This window comes from Engystomops pustulosus, chromosome 11 (genome assembly GCF_040894005.1).
Source record: "Engystomops pustulosus chromosome 11, aEngPut4.maternal, whole genome shotgun sequence".
Classification (NCBI taxonomy): Eukaryota; Metazoa; Chordata; class Amphibia; order Anura; family Leptodactylidae; genus Engystomops; species Engystomops pustulosus.
In genome coordinates this window covers 18,700,822-18,718,132 of record NC_092421.1, presented here as the reverse complement: position 1 = coordinate 18,718,132, position 17,311 = coordinate 18,700,822, and the positions used below count along the sequence as shown (strand labels likewise).

The 17,311-nt window shown below is 45.8% G+C and overlaps 1 protein-coding gene across 4 annotated transcripts in view; it reads left to right on the top strand.

Annotated features, from left to right (window-relative positions):
• The window catches only part of SGMS1 (sphingomyelin synthase 1), a 180,325-nt gene extending 166,596 nt beyond the window's left edge, over nucleotides 1–13,729 (top strand). For all 4 annotated transcript variants that reach the window (XM_072129931.1, XM_072129930.1, XM_072129932.1 and 1 more), the window contains 3 exons: nucleotides 6,286–6,439; nucleotides 7,325–7,491; nucleotides 13,280–13,729. In XM_072129931.1, the coding sequence (XP_071986032.1) occupies nucleotides 6,286–6,439; nucleotides 7,325–7,491; nucleotides 13,280–13,456 (498 nt within the window). In that variant the 3' untranslated portion in view covers nucleotides 13,457–13,729. The remainder of the gene's footprint in view (nucleotides 1–6,285; nucleotides 6,440–7,324; nucleotides 7,492–13,279) is intronic.
• The last annotated feature ends 3,582 nt before the right edge of the window (nucleotides 13,730–17,311 follow it).

Below are 17,311 nucleotides of genomic sequence, written 5' to 3'. Positions count from 1 at the left end.
ATGGCTGCTGGGGGATGACGTGTCTGTGTATAGGGGACATTACTGTGTATGGCTGCTGGGGGATGACGTGTCTGTGTATAGGGGACATTACTGTGTATGGCTGCTGGGGGATGACGTGTCTGTGTATAGGGGCCATTACTGTGTATGGCTGCTGGGGGATGACGTGTCTGTGTATAGGGGACATTACTGTGTATGGCTGCTGGGGGATGACGTGTCTGTGTATAGGGGACATTACTGTGTATGGCTGCTGGGGGATGACGTGTCTGTGTATAGGGGACATTACTGTGTATGGCTGCTGGGGGATGACGTGTCTGTGTATAGGGGACATTACTGTGTATGGCTGCTGGGGGATGACGTGTCTGTGTATAGGGGCCATTACTGTGTATGGCTGCTGGGGGATGACGTGTCTGTGTATAGGGGACATTACTGTGTATGGCTGCTGGGGGATGACGTGTCTGTGTATAGGGGACATTACTGTGTATGGCTGCTGGGGGATGACGTGTCTGTGTATAGGGGACATTACTGTGTATGGCTGCTGGGGGATGACGTGTCTGTGTATAGGGGACATTACTGTGTATGGCTGCTGGGGGATGACGTGTCTGTGTATAGGGGACATTACTGTGTATGGCTGCTGGGGGATGACGTGTCTGTGTATAGGGGACATTACTGTGTATGGCTGCTGGGGGATGACGTGTCTGTGTATAGGGGACATTACTGTGTATGGCTGCTGGGGGATGACGTGTCTGTGTATAGGGGACATTACTGTGTATGGCTGCTGGGGGATGACGTGTCTGTGTATAGGGGACATTACTGTGTATGGCTGCTGGGGGATGACGTGTCTGTGTATAGGGGACATTACTGTGTATGGCTGCTGGGGGATGACGTGTCTGTGTATAGGGGACATTACTGTGTATGGCTGCTGGGGGATGACGTGTCTGTGTATAGGGGACATTACTGTGTATGGCTGCTGGGGGATGACGTGTCTGTGTATAGGGGACATTACTGTGTATGGCTGCTGGGGGATGACGTGTCTGTGTATAGGGGACATTACTGTGTATGGCTGCTGGGGGATGACGTGTCTGTGTATAGGGGACATTACTGTGTATGGCTGCTGGGGGATGACGTGTCTGTGTATAGGGGACATTACTGTGTATGGCTGCTGGGGGATGACGTGTCTGTGTATAGGGGACATTACTGTGTATGGCTGCTGGGGGATGACGTGTCTGTGTATAGGGGACATTACTGTGTATGGCTGCTGGGGGATGACGTGTCTGTGTATAGGGGACATTACTGTGTATGGCTGCTGGGGGATGACGTGTCTGTGTATAGGGGACATTACTGTGTATGGCTGCTGGGGGATGACGTGTCTGTGTATAGGGGACATTACTGTGTATGGCTGCTGGGGGATGACGTGTCTGTGTATAGGGGACATTACTGTGTATGGCTGCTGGGGGATGACGTGTCTGTGTATAGGGGACATTACTGTGTATGGCTGCTGGGGGATGACGTGTCTGTGTATAGGGGACATTACTGTGTATGGCTGCTGGGGGATGACGTGTCTGTGTATAGGGGCCATTACTGTGTATGGCTGCTGGGGGATGACGTGTCTGTGTATAGGGGACATTACTGTGTATGGCTGCTGGGGGATGACGTGTCTGTGTATAGGGGACATTACTGTGTATGGCTGCTGGGGGATGACGTGTCTGTGTATAGGGGCCATTACTGTGTATGGCTGCTGGGGGATGACGTGTCTGTGTATAGGGGCCATTACTGTGTATGGCTGCTGGGGGATGACTTGTCTGTGTATAGGGGCCATTACTGTGTATGGCTGCTGGGGGATGACGTGTCTGTGTATAGGGGCCATTACTGTGTATGGCTGCTGGGGGATGACGTGTCTGTGTATAGGGGACATTACTGTGTATGGCTGCTGGGGGATGACGTGTCTGTGTATAGGGGACATTACTGTGTATGGCTGCTGGCGGATGACGTGTCTGTGTATAGGGGCCATTACTGTGTATGGCTGCTGGGGGATGACGTGTCTGTGTATAGGGGCCATTACTGTGTATGGCTGCTGGGGGATGACGTGTCTGTGTATAGGGGACATTACTGTGTATGGCTGCTGGGGGATGACGTGTCTGTGTATAGGGGCCATTACTGTGTATGGCTGCTGGGGGATGACGTGTCTGTGTATAGGGGACATTACTGTGTATGGCTGCTGGGGGATGACGTGTCTGTGTATAGGGGACATTACTGTGTATGGCTGCTGGCGGATGACGTGTCTGTGTATAGGGGCCATTACTGTGTATGGCTGCTGGCGGATGACGTGTCTGTGTATAGGGGCCATTACTGTGTATGGCTGCTGGGGGATGACGTGTCTGTGTATAGGGGACATTACTGTGTATGGCTGCTGGGGGATGACGTGTCTGTGTATAGGGGCCATTACTGTGTATGGCTGCTGGGGGATGACGTGTCTGTGTATAGGGGACATTACTGTGTATGGCTGCTGGGGGATGACGTGTCTGTGTATAGGGGACATTACTGTGTATGGCTGCTGGGGGATGACGTGTCTGTGTATAGGGGCCATTACTGTGTATGGCTGCTGGGGGATGACGTGTCTGTGTATAGGGGCCATTACTGTGTATGGCTGCTGGGGGATGACGTGTCTGTGTATAGGGGCCATTACTGTGTATGGCTGCTGGGGGATGACGTGTCTGTGTATAGGGGACATTACTGTGTATGGCTGCTGGGGGATGACGTGTCTGTGTATAGGGGACATTACTGTGTATGGCTGCTGGGGGATGACGTGTCTGTGTATAGGGGACATTACTGTGTATGGCTGCTGGGGGATGACGTGTCTGTGTATAGGGGACATTACTGTGTATGGCTGCTGGGGGATGACGTGTCTGTGTATAGGGGACATTACTGTGTATGGCTGCTGGGGGATGACGTGTCTGTGTATAGGGGACATTACTGTGTATGGCTGCTGGGGGATGACGTGTCTGTGTATAGGGGACATTACTGTGTATGGCTGCTGGGGGATGACGTGTCTGTGTATAGGGGACATTACTGTGTATGGCTGCTGGGGGATGACGTGTCTGTGTATAGGGGACATTACTGTGTATGGCTGCTGGGGGATGACGTGTCTGTGTATAGGGGACATTACTGTGTATGGCTGCTGGGGGATGACGTGTCTGTGTATAGGGGACATTACTGTGTATGGCTGCTGGGGGATGACGTGTCTGTGTATAGGGGACATTACTGTGTATGGCTGCTGGGGGATGACGTGTCTGTGTATAGGGGACATTACTGTGTATGGCTGCTGGGGGATGACGTGTCTGTGTATAGGGGACATTACTGTGTATGGCTGCTGGGGGATGACGTGTCTGTGTATAGGGGACATTACTGTGTATGGCTGCTGGGGGATGACGTGTCTGTGTATAGGGGACATTACTGTGTATGGCTGCTGGGGGATGACGTGTCTGTGTATAGGGGACATTACTGTGTATGGCTGCTGGGGGATGACGTGTCTGTGTATAGGGGACATTACTGTGTATGGCTGCTGGGGGATGACGTGTCTGTGTATAGGGGACATTACTGTGTATGGCTGCTGGGGGATGACGTGGCCTCTGTCTGTGGCCTGTGTAGTCGTGGTGGGCTGTGGTATTATATGTGTGTATATTACACTGCTGGTCTAGGGGGAAAATGGCTTTAAAAGTGCTCATTACATGTGACGGGACCGGCACCCTCCAGGGACCCAGAATCTTTCATTCTAGTGTCATTTTGGGAGGGGAGGGAGAGTGGGGGGTTGTTTAATTTTGCAGGCAGGTCAGCAGTGATGGATCCCAGTATAGATCTGATATAACACGGCCTCCATATGATGGGGAAGTAAAGCTCTGCCTGCAGAGGAGGAATGGCTGCACTTTCATAGTGATCCCTACTTGTTGTGTAGATGAGTCGCTCACACTGTAGGTGCTTTCCCTGAATGACTAATAAAACGTGCTGCCACTTATGGGTGTATGGGTGCTCACAAGCCCTCACCAGGCTGTATATATGTAGGGTAGCTATTCATCATAAGGCCACTGTATTGGCGCCCTTAGCGAGCGCGCCGGGGGGGGGGGGGGTGCTCCATGGATCTGGCGGCCTCTGCGCTGTATGATTTCTCATTCTGCTCCAGTGTGTAGTGTTGGATACAGTGTCTGGTCCTGATTAGCATGAACTTTCCATCTAATTAATGTAATTAGTATTAAGACTCCTACATTTCAATCAATCCTACAATAATTAAGGAATTTTTTTTAACCTTTTTGAAATTAACGAGCAAAAAAAAACAAAAACATATATTAAACTTAATAAACTTTTCTTAATATGTATTATCCTTCAATGAACCCGTCAACATATTTACAACATGTTATAGAGCAGGAGGAGCGGAGCACATTGTACATGGTGTCCTAACAGCTGACAGGAGGTGTGAAGATTCTTTACAGCATCCTATCAGCAGTCAGCATCTTATAGAGTAGGCGGAGCCAGGTAGATTGTACATTGTGTCCTATGGAGCAGGAGGAGCTGCCAAATATTGTTTGGGACAGCCTACTGGACTGATCAGCAAATACTCTGTAGTATGGAATAGAGCAGGAGGAGCAGATTGTCCGTAGTGTCCTATCTGCAGGCAGCATGTTACAGAACAGAAAGAACGAAGATTCGCTGTAACTGCTCTTTAATATTGTCTCCTAATACAAAGATCAAAGAAAGGGCAGACACACAAATGAATATAAAGAGAACCTGCCATTTAGATTTAACCCACCCCAAATAAATACTTCATCAAAAACTATGATTCAAAAACATTGCCCTTTTTATATGTAAATGGTTCCTTTCCATGGCTGCAAATCAGTTTGGTGGGTTGCATATACATTTACTCCATGTTAAATGTTACCTGCATTGCCCCGCCTCTTTGTTACTGATTGACAGGTCTCACTGTTAGGACATTCTGCTGTGTGGAACATATAGAGCGCTCTTGTTACATATCATGTGGCCAGGGTGATGTCATTGAAGGTCCTATTACATATGCAATGTCTACCCTATGTATATATCTGATGACATGAAATCACAGCAGTCTCTATGGCCTTCTATTCCTCCTCATCCTCCATGTGGCATACTGTGATTTCATGTCATCAGATATATACATGAGGCAGATATTATGAACCTAACTGGGTAAAGGACTGTAGATGACATCGCCCTGGTCACATGACATTAATTGCTGACTGCTAAGAGGCATTGGACTTGGGGAGGAAGAGATGGGAGGGGCCAGCCATGCCAGACACTCCCCCTCTGATGGCAGGTAATATAAGATAATGTGGATGTAAGGCAACAACTTGTAGCTAAAAGTAGGGTTTCAGTTAGGTCCCTATAGAGACCTATTAACTGTCACTAGCTGTGAAAATGTGGTGGCAGGTTCCCTTTTAAAAGTCCGATATTAGAAGACGTCAAACTACATAGAATAGTTTGTCATAATTCTATATACCTTACAGTATGCACTCTGCTCCTCCTACTCTATAACGTTACACCTGGCACATCAGGCTGCATGTTCAGTGTGTCAAGTTGGTGACGTGTGATGCATCCTTCTCCCATCAGATGCCATCAAACTTACCAGGTTTTGTCTGACTTGTATATTGGCAGGATTATAAAAATATATATAGAGAGTAATCTGGTTATTAATGGGCGCACATTACATATGAAGTTCTCGGTATATGCGGCCGGCTTGGTTGTTGTGTCTACTGAACAGTTGTGGTCAAAATGTGGCAATAGCGGCAGTGTAAATGTGTGCGGGTCAGGCTACGTGCTGACGGACCGGATCCAGGGCAAGCTAAGGGCCAGGAGGGGGGAGGGGTGGCCGCTCCTCACCCCTCCCCCATCTATAGGACGGTGATCGGGAGCCATAGACTTCCATTTTGGCCCCCATTCCAGCCGTCTGACTGTCCCCTTACTGTGTAATGTTGTATCTTGTGGTCACACTTTATTAGAGTACATATATGAGTAGAGTTGATGGTTCTTTACAATAGTAATTTGCCTATGAGCGCTCCGAGCCGAGCTGGGAAATTGTAGCCTGTCTAGCTGTGACAATCTTACGTCCAGGGTGGTCCTCCATCAACCCTCCCTGGTTTCGTGTTTTGTTTGTTTTGGATCTGGAAGTAAAAAATGCATGAGTTATAGATGAAATAATCTGATTTTTGTTTTAATAAACTATTATAAAATGACCATCAATGAATGTATTATTATCTTTTTCTATTTCAGCTTTTTGGCAACACGGAGGCTCAGCTGAGGAGGATCTTAAAGATGATAGCAGGAGGTGGTCTATCAATCACAGGCGCTCACACCATGTGTGGGGACTATCTGTACAGCGGCCACACAGTCATGTTAACACTGACATATATGTTCATAAAAGAGTGTAAGTAAATGTACAGTCCATTGGCCTGTGTCCCATATCTTCTGGTCTGGAAAACTGGCACCATGAAAACCTGCTCCGCTCCTGCTCTGCTCTATAACAACATGCTGCCTTCAAATGGCCTGGCATGTACAATCTGCTCCTCTCTTCCTGCTCTATAACAACATGCTTCCTTCAAATGGCATGACATGTACAATCTGCTCCTCTCATCCTGCTCTATAACAACATGCTTCCTTCAAATGGCCTGACATGTACAATCTGCTCCTCTCCTCCTGCTCTATAACAACATGCTGCCTTCAAATGGCCTGACATGTACAATCTGCTCGGCTCCTCCTGCTCTATAACAACATGCTGCCTTCAAATGGCCTGACATGTACAATCTGCTCGGCTCCTCCTGCTCTATAACAACATGCTGCCTTCAAATGGCCTGACATGTACAATCTGCTCTATAACAACATGCTGCCTTCAAATGGCCTGACATGTACAATCTGCTCGGCTCCTCCTGCTCTATAACAACATGCTGCCTTCAAATGGCCTGACATGTACAATCTGCTCTATAACAACATGCTGCCTTCAAATGGCCTGACATGTACAATCTGCTCGGCTCCTCCTGCTCTATAACAACATGCTGCCTTCAAATGGCCTGACATGTACAATCTGCTCCTCTCCTCCTGCTCTATAACAACATGCTTCCTTCAAATGGCATGACATGTACAATCTCCTCCTGCTCTATAACATGCTGCCTGTAGATCAGGTTTGCATCCTGGTGCTCTTAATGTGTTTTGTATCTCTTCATAGTTGTCTTATATTTATGTTTCATCTGATCATATTGGATTACTGTACCTTTGACCTAATTTTGAAGCTCTTTTGTGTTTTTTGTTTTATTAGATTCTCCTCGGCGTCTCTGGTGGTATCACTGGATTTGCTGGTTTCTCAGCGTTGTTGGCGTCTTCTGTATTCTTTTAGCGCACGACCACTACACTGTAGACGTCGTAGTCGCTTATTACATCACATCCAGGTGTTTCTGGTGGTACCATACAATGGCCAACCAGCAAGTAAGTATATACCTTGTGTATAAACCGTGTAGTCTGGGGTGCACTGGCTTTATTATGTTGTCTTTATGATTTGGGGGTGTTGCATATTGCTGAGCATGGTCTCTAGGCCCCTCTTCCTCTCCTCCATAGCTTATCATTATATTGAGAGAACCCATCAGCAGTGAACTACGAGCCCCCTCAGGTAGGGTATGAAATGTCCTTCTAGAATAGTTTTTTTTATGTAAAATCTCAAAATTTACCTATAAAAAAATTGCCTGAGATGAGTCAGTTCAGATGCCCCTGGAAAAGTGATTCTGGTGCGATACCGTGGCCTGTGTGTCCACAGAACCACAAGCCTGATGTGATCTGATTAATGACCTGATTAAGAGAATAATGAACTGAAGATGCCGTGACACTCCCCCTGCAGCCTGGAAAGCGACTTTCCAGGAAAAATATGACTCTTCTCACATGACTTTGGAGGACAGAAACCCCTGTATTCAGAGTCACAGGAGTTCCTGCAAGTCCTCTTGTAGGTAGTGACATGGTGGGGTTGATGTCACCTGAATCTTCAAGGTTTTGAGTAGTTTAAAGGAAACCTACCCTCAGGAATCCTAACTTTTTAAGGTTGGTTCATCCTAACCTCCTAAGCCAGTGGTGGCGAACCTATGGCACGGGTGCCAGAGGTGGCACTCGGAGCCCTTTCTGTGGGTACCCAGCACAGAATTTACCCGATAGGACTCAAGGCTTCCTCCTGCAGTCCAAGACAGCCATCGACATGCTATGACGTGCTTTTTTTTAAAGTGACACCTAATTGGCTGCCAGGATTACAGGAGGAGCGAGACGGTATGGACAGAAATGGATAGTCATTGATGTTCTTGCTTTGGGTCCCCTGATTCTTCCTCTTCGGGGGACCCTGGATGGAAGCTACAATCCAAATGTCTCCTGCTTTCTATTGTATTGGTGTCCTCAGGACGCCAATACAACTGAAACTTGTGATACAGCAGAAATCAATAGGTTACTGCTCAAATTGTCATGTTGGCACTTTGCAACATAAAAGTGGGTTTTGGTTGTAGTTTGGGCACTCTGTGTCTAAAAGGTTCGCCATCACTGTCCCAAACTTTCTCTGCCTAATCCTATAACTTTTCCTAACATGATCTTAACTGTATCCAACATACATGCAGCGTCCACCGAGGCATAGAGAGGTCTCTCCAGGTTGTGGGACTTGAGGCTCTGCGGTCCCACCACCTCCTACTTCCTCTGCCGATAGTTTGTGCTTGCGGTTTTCTCAAGCCCTGTGCATGCGCAGGAGCCTTTCAGTCCCCATACTGCTCCGATAGGCTCATTCGCTCTGCAGCCGGCACCGGGCAGGGGCTACTGCACATTTTGTAGAGCTTGAAGGAGCGTGCCGAGGAGAAGGGAGGTGGTGGGACAGCGGAGGCTACTGGGGCCTTTACACCCACATCCCGCAAATGCCACCTCACGCCCCAGTAGCCTCTGCTGAAAATTGTTATATCACGTTTACATCAGGTTAGGATATATTCTAGGATTAGAAAAAGATACTTTAGGGCTTAAGATGTCAGGAGGATCTACCTTGGGATTCCTGATGATAGGTTTCCTTTAAGTCTCTTCTACAATGTGCATTACATAATAATTACACACTTGGCGGGTGCTGTCAGGGACCTGTCCCTGTCTGTCCTGTCCTGTCGGTCTGTCTTGGCGAGGCAGGCAGGTCTCTGGGCCTGGATTTATTTTTCCTTGTGTTTGTGTTGCGGGGAGCTTTGTCACTTGGTTTATCTTTGATTTCTTCTGTAGAGGCATTTATTACATCATATTAATGTGTGTACATAAGGCGGGTACATTACAGGCGTGTGGAGCGCGAGCGGCCACCTGCTTCTATAATAAACAGGAGTAAAACTGCTGCGTAATGATATTGTTTGTATTCTGAAAAGTTATACCATTTCCCAATATACTTTCTGTATCAATTCCTCATGGTTTTCTAGATCTCTGCTCGCTGTCATCCCATAGAAAGCTTCTATGTTTACTTCCAGTGGATAGAAATCTGACCATGGTCACACAGGTGCGCGGCTCGTTAGTATCACAGAGCGTAATCAGAGCCGTGTGATGTAACGAGCCGCGCACCTGTGTGACCATGGTCAGATTTCTATCCACTGGAAGTAAACATAGAAGCTTTCTATAAATGGACAGCAAGCAGAGATCTAGAAAACCATAAGGAATTGATACAACCATTTTCCAATATACTTTCTGTATCAATTCCTTATGGTTTTCTAGATCTCTGCTTGCTGTCCATTTATAGAAAGCTTCTATGTCACTTCCAGTGGATAGAAATCTGACCATGGTCACACTGGTGCACGGCTCGTTACATCACACGGCTCTGATTACTCTCTGTGATACTAACGAGCCGCGCACCTGTGTGACCATGGTCAGATTTCTATCCACTGGAAGTGACATAGAAGCTTTCTATAAATGGACAGCAAGCAGAGATCTAGAAAACCATAAGGAATTGATACAATCATTTTCCAATATACTTTCTGTATCTTTTCATAATACAAGCAATAACATTTATTTGCTGAAATGATAACACCCCTTTAAGGAAACTGGTTAGAAAGTTGTTCCTAGCTGATCCAGTGATCATCGGGGAATGGGCAGGACACGGTCTATCTATACTGCAAGAGGCCATTTTATGTGGATGTGTATATGATCATATGGTGTCTTAAAGGGGTTGTCCATTTTCAGCAAATAATTGATATTTTGTGTAATGAAGTTATACAATGTTCCTATATATCTTCTATATCAATTCCTTTGCTAGATCTCTGCTTGCTGTCCTGCTGTAGGAAGCTTCTGTGTTTACTTCCAGTGGATAGAAATCTGTCCCTGGTCATGTGATGTCACACAGGTGCAGGAGCCGTTATTATCAGAGTAATCCGATCCATGTGATAACTGCCTCTGCACCTACTAGTCCATCACACGACCATGGACAGATTTCTATTCACTGGGAATAATTATTGAAGCTTTCTATAGAAGGACAGCAAGCAGAGATCTAGAAAACTGGAATTGATACATAAAGTATATTGGAAAAATGTATAACATTTCCTTACCCAAATCATATCAATTATTTGTTGGAATTGTAGCTCTTTCCCACCTTCATACTAAAAATTGGATTGTCCCCAAATACCTCTAATTAAAAGTAAATCAATAAACTGCACCACTACCTAATCACCTTAACGTACAGTGCCATATATTGTATCGAGGCTATGCTTGGTATTGCACTTGATTTTAAAATGTTAAAGGAAACCTACCATTTTAGAATGGCAGGGGTAAGCTGTAAGTACCGAGCACCAGCTCAGAACAGTCTTCGGCGCTGCGTGCGCGCGCCTACATAGGAAATGCAGGAGACGTTGCGCGCATGGGAGCGCCGGAGCCCCTTCTGCTCTAAAGTTTAAAAAGTGTTAAAACCGCGATACAGCGGTTATTAACACTAACGAAAGTAAGTACCGGCACCAGCTCACCCTGAGCTGGTGCTCGGTACTTACAGCTTACCCCTACCATTCTAAGTGGTAGGTTTCTTTTAAAGGGGTTGCTCACTTTTAAATTTTATCCACAAGCAAACGTTGAAAAGCAGAGTCCTGGCAAACTTCTACTATAGGAAAACTTCAGTACTGTGGTGCTATGTGGCCATTGTGTGTGTGTCTCTCCCGCGAGTGGCCATTGTGTGTGTGTCTCTCCCGCGAGTGGCCATTGTGTGTGTGTCTCTCCCGCGAGTGGCCATTGTGTGTGTGTCTCTCCCGCGAGTGGCCATTGTGTGTGTGTCTCTCCCGCCAGTGGCCATTGTGTGTGTGTCTCTCCCGCCAGTGGCCATTGTGTGTGTGTCTCTCCCGCCAGTGGCCATTGTGTGTGTGTGTGTGTCTCTCCCGCCAGTGGCCATTGTGTGTGTGTGTGTGTGTCTCTCCCGCCAGTGGCCATTGTGTGTGTGTGTGTGTGTGTGTGTGTCTCTCCCGCCAGTGGCCATTGTGTGTGTGTGTGTGTCTCTCCCGCCAGTGGCCATTGTGTGTGTGTGTGTGTGTGTGTGTGTGTGTGTGTGTGTCTCTCCCGCCAGTGGCCATTGTGTGTGTGTCTCTCCCGCCAGTGGCCATTGTGTGTGTGTGTGTGTGTGTGTCTCTCCCGCCAGTGGCCATTGTGTGTGTGTGTGTGTCTCTCCCGCCAGTGGCCATTGTGTGTGTGTGTGTGTGTGTGTGTCTCTCCCGCCAGTGGCCATTGTGTGTGTGTGTGTGTGTGTATGTCTCTCCCGCCAGTGGCCATTGTGTGTGTGTGTGTGTGTGTGTGTGTGTGTGTCTCTCCCGCCAGTGGCCATTGTGTGTGTGTGTGTGTGTGTGTCTCTCCCGCCAGTGGCCATTGTGTGTGTGTGTGTGTGTCTCTCCCGCCAGTGGCCATTGTGTGTGTGTGTGTGTCTCTCCCGCCAGTGGCCATTGTGTGTGTGTGTGTCTCTCCCGCCAGTGGCCATTGTGTGTGTGTGTGTGTGTGTGTGTGTGTGTGTGTGTCTCTCCCGCCAGTGGCCATTGTGTGTGTGTGTGTGTCTCTCCCGCCAGTGGCCATTGTGTGTGTGTGTGTGTCTCTCCCGCCAGTGGCCATTGTGTGTGTGTGTGTCTCTCCCGCCAGTGGCCATTGTGTGTGTGTGTGTGTGTGTGTGTGTGTGTCTCTCCCGCCAGTGGCCATTGTGTGTGTGTGTGTGTGTGTGTGTGTGTGTGTGTGTGTGTGTCTCTCCCGCCAGTGGCCATTGTGTGTGTGTGTGTGTGTGTGTGTGTGTGTGTGTGTGTCTCTCCCGCCAGTGGCCATTGTGTGTGTGTGTGTGTGTCTCTCCCGCCAGTGGCCATTGTGTGTGTGTGTGTGTGTCTCTCCCGCCAGTGGCCATTGTGTGTGTGTGTGTGTGTGTCTCTCCCGCCAGTGGCCATTGTGTGTGTGTGTGTGTCTCTCCCGCCAGTGGCCATTGTGTGTGTGTGTGTGTGTGTGTGTGTGTGTGTCTCTCCCGCCAGTGGCCATTGTGTGTGTGTGTGTGTGTGTGTGTGTCTCTCCCGCCAGTGGCCATTGTGTGTGTGTGTGTGTGTGTGTGTCTCTCCCGCCAGTGGCCATTGTGTGTGTGTGTGTCTCTCCCGCCAGTGGCCATTGTGTGTGTGTGTGTCTCTCCCGCCAGTGGCCATTGTGTGTGTGTGTGTGTGTGTGTGTGTCTCTCCCGCCAGTGGCCATTGTGTGTGTGTGTGTGTGTGTGTCTCTCCCGCCAGTGGCCATTGTGTGTGTGTGTGTGTGTCTCTCCCGCCAGTGGCCATTGTGTGTGTGTGTGTGTGTGTGTCTCTCCCGCCAGTGGCCATTGTGTGTGTGTGTGTGTCTCTCCCGCCAGTGGCCATTGTGTGTGTGTGTGTGTCTCTCCCGCCAGTGGCCATTGTGTGTGTGTGTGTGTCTCTCCCGCCAGTGGCCATTGTGTGTGTGTGTGTGTGTGTGTGTGTCTCTCCCGCCAGTGGCCATTGTGTGTGTGTGTGTGTCTCTCCCGCCAGTGGCCATTGTGTGTGTGTGTGTGTCTCTCCCGCCAGTGGCCATTGTGTGTGTGTGTGTGTCTCTCCCGCCAGTGGCCATTGTGTGTGTGTGTGTGTCTCTCCCGCCAGTGGCCATTGTGTGTGTGTGTGTGTGTGTGTGTCTCTCCCGCCAGTGGCCATTGTGTGTGTGTGTGTGTGTGTGTGTGTGTGTGTGTGTCTCTCCCGCCAGTGGCCCTTAAAACTTTTTGTTTGTTTTATTCTTCAAGGTGCTAAAAGAAGCTTCCCCATTAAACCACCTCTCCCGGGTGTGGTGGTACAGACCCTTCCAGTACTTTGAGAGGAACGTCCACGGTGTTGTACCTCGCTCCTATCAATGGCCCATCCCTTGGTCATTGCTGCCTACGAGGCAGGCGGCCTACAGCAGACTGATAAATGAAGCGTAAGCACACGGTGTTCCCTCAGAAGTGCGAAGAACTCCTGGACCATGCCATAAACACCTACCATCCCTCGTTATGTTAACTTACCTTGACCTGTTCATCTACCTGGTCAGCACTGTGATGACTTACTCTCCAAAGGACCCACCGATGGAAACCGACAACCATTTTAGCTCCTCATGCACTGAGACACAACCTCCTACCCACGTGGGGACGACCTTTCCCACTGCTGTGCGTGTTTGTATACGAAGAAACCACATAAACCATAAAGATTTTATACCCTGCGTGTGTCTTTTTCCAGTCATGTCTGGGAATGAAGCATTATTTTCTTGGGAAAACATAATTTCATACCACTTAACCCTAAATATTGGGCTCGAAGCCATTTTCTAACCAGTGTCTCTATGAAGGCTTTGAAGTATCTGACAACCTGATGCTGCAGTCCCACCGAATTAAGGAGTTTACTCGAGCAGGCAGGTTTTGTTTTTTATTATTTTTTTTTTTTTTTTTTTAAATAAACCTTTTACTTTTAGCCTTGAAAGTTTTTTTTTTTTTTTTTTTTTTTTTTTTTTTTTTTTTTTTGTGTGTTTTTTGTATCTCACCTTATCCAGTGCATTCATCACTTTGGCAATCTCCACGATTTTTGTTAGTCTAAATTTTTTTTTTTTTTTTTTTTTACATAAAATAATTTTTATTTTAATTTTTTTTTTTTGCGTGGGACTGCAGCTTTGCGTTCTCCAATCTTTCTACCTGTCGCTCTGTGTTTAAAAAAACAAACAAAAAAACCCTAAAAAATCGGCGAGCGGTTTAGTAAATGTGGTTTTGTAAAAATCTTTAGCAACGGTGGCAGAAAGTACACAAAAAAAATTACTCAGTTGTAAAAGTGAATTTTCTAAGTATTTCCTACCTTTATTTTTCCAAAAAAACAAACAAAACAAAACGATGTTGATAAAGATGAACCTTTAAAGATTTTTACATATCGGAGAAGATCTGCGTGGAGAGAGATTTGTACATGTTTCTAGTGCCTTCCTCGTCTTGATTGTATGGTCAGTAGGCAGTCTTAAATCATTTTTTAATTTTTAAAGAAAGTATTCCGTATCACATGTGAAAGAATGAATATATATGATATAGGGATGTATTTTTTTTTCTGCATTCACGCCTATAAAACACACACTTTATTGCAGATTTTATTCAGAGCGAAAAAAAAAAAGTTGACATTTCATATTGTAATTGTATAATGTTTTTCATATTATATTTTTTCTTTTTTTTAATGTAAAGCTGCTTTTTTAACCAAAAATATTTGTGAAAAGCAGTTCCACTTTAAGTTGACTTTATGCTTTTTTTTTTGTTGTTTCAATGTTCTGGTCTAGTACAAAAATAACAAAAGCTGACAATTTTCAGATTGGGGTGGAGTTCATTAAGTCTAAAGGTTGATTCTAAAAAAAATCCTCTAATTAAAGGGGTTGTCCAGGCAAAAAAAAAGTGTGTAAAGCTTGATAGCAGGGGGAATACTAAAAACCTGCAACTCTCCTTTTCCTGTACTCCCATTGGCCTACGGTGCTGCCTGTTACTGGCAGCTTATGTGTGTTTAGAGGTGGGATTTCTGTCCTGACCACTGCTGCGAGTCTGCTACAGCGTCAGTTTCAGGCTTGTGGCAGTACTCGTGATGGGAGCACCAGCAGTTACAGGCGGTACTGTGAGGAAACGGGAGCACTGGTTGAGGTGACTGTAGGTGAAGGAGATCTGGTCTGACCATAACCACAATTTTGTATTTTTTAGCCTGGAAAGCCTCTTTCTTCACAATAAGAGATTAAAAGTATATTTCAGTGTTTATTATACATACAAAGAGATTCCAGGATTACAAAAGGTTCTGCTTTTTTATTGCATTTTTTTATATTGGCCATATACATAAAATGTAAGTTGACCTGTAACCGACAAGGGGTATTCTCATCTGGATATTGACATGTAATTGAATTCCTTTTGATACATTTCTTCAATTTGATGTTATTAAAAAGAAAATGTGCCTGTGTGATATTCATTTCCCATAAATGTAGCCCTGTTGTCCCTTTGAAACGAGATTATTGTCCTTGGATACAACCAACTCTGATTGTACAAAGAAACAAAGTTTTTGCATATGAAATGTCTGGACTGCATGTCCCCCACACCTGTCCCTTGGTAATTTTACACCATAGCTATCCAAGGGTGCGGGAGTGGCCGTATCCAAGGACAGCTATCTTGTTTTTTGCAAGGAGAACATGGATCCATATTCGCATTGGTACGTTTTTTTTTTTCTCAAACCTTCAACTGCAGAAATGTGTTTGGACACATCACACACATACACACAATCCGATAAATGTGAATGGCGAGATGATTACTCCTTTAACCGTCTGTTGTCTTTTGAGATTTATCTGATTTCTCTAGATGGCTGGTGTCGAGCCAAAAACCTTACAAACTTATGCCCTCTAAACACCTTCTTCTGAGCTTTCCATTACATTCTCCGTAAACTAAAAATGAAAGGTCTTCTATTCAACCTTCCGTAGACTTTAATAGACATTCTGTTACGTGTCCGTTATACACAGTACTATTAATAACGGAATATGTAACGGAATCTACCGGGCCCAGATGTGAACTTGGCCTAAGCTGACTGTGTATGTGGTGTCATGTGTAGCCAACATTACAGAAACTGTGCCACTTTACTCGGTGACCATCTGCAGCAACAGATTATGTCCATAGACAAGAGGGGCAGAACCTCTTCTCGACTCACGGGAGTGGGGGGGGGGGGGGGCAATTTAATTTAGCATTTCAGCTTGATGTGGTAGGATACCTTCTTTATTGCTTCTGCTGAACTTTGTCTCCAAGTTATTGTGTGGGACTGTACTTAAAAACTTGCCAACGGATCCCTTTCCGCTGTCGTAGACTGCAGGTGCCCCCTCCCCTTTCTTACAGAACAATAGCATGGAACCTATTGTGTATTATTCTTTGTTAATGAACTCCACCCACCTGTACGTTTTCACTTGGATGGGGGGGGGGGGGGCGATGGAGTTGTCCAATGTCCTGCTTTAGATTTTGATACTCCAGGATAGTCAGTTTGGCTATATTTTATTTGCGCACCTGTTTTTTTTTTTTTTTTTTTTTCGCTCTAACTATATTTAAAAAGTATTTGATGAAATGATTGCCAATGTACAGGATATAATTTTTTAAGAATGAATTCTATCTATAATTGATATATATATTCACATATATATCTATTCTGTATTTTCTGTAAAACAGAGTTTTTTTTTCTCGTGTTTTTTTCTTTTTTGTGTGTATTCACGCGTTGATATTTGTACTGTAAAAACATATCTCGATTTGAAAATAAAAGGTTACAAGAAACGTAAAAAGCAACTAGAGAACACTTGAAATGTGTTTGTGCTTGTATTCATAGCCTTACCATTAATGCTGGGCCTGTATGGATTGGAAATGTCTTTGTCTATTTATGGTGTCTTCTATTATTGACTTAATATGAAAAAAACTTTTCTGAAAATTGTTGTTCAATTTGTTTGCTCCCATATTCTTTTGACCTCCGATGCTTTACCTGTTTTCACCGTTATTTTGTCCCCTTGTTGTTTCCACAACTGTTTAATTAAAGTATATTTATATTTAAGTCACTTCTGTCTTCATTGTAATTTCTCCATCCCTGGATTTACGACGGTCATTCATCATCGGTAAAATTTCAAAGCTTTAGAAAACTGCTAGTAGGACCTCCATTGGTTTCTGCTTGGCCTATCCATCATTTCATCCAATCCCATCAGACCAAGTGATGATTGAGCCAAGCCCTGTCCTCACATCTGAGTCCAAGGTTTGGTTCAGACTCGACTCTATGTAGAG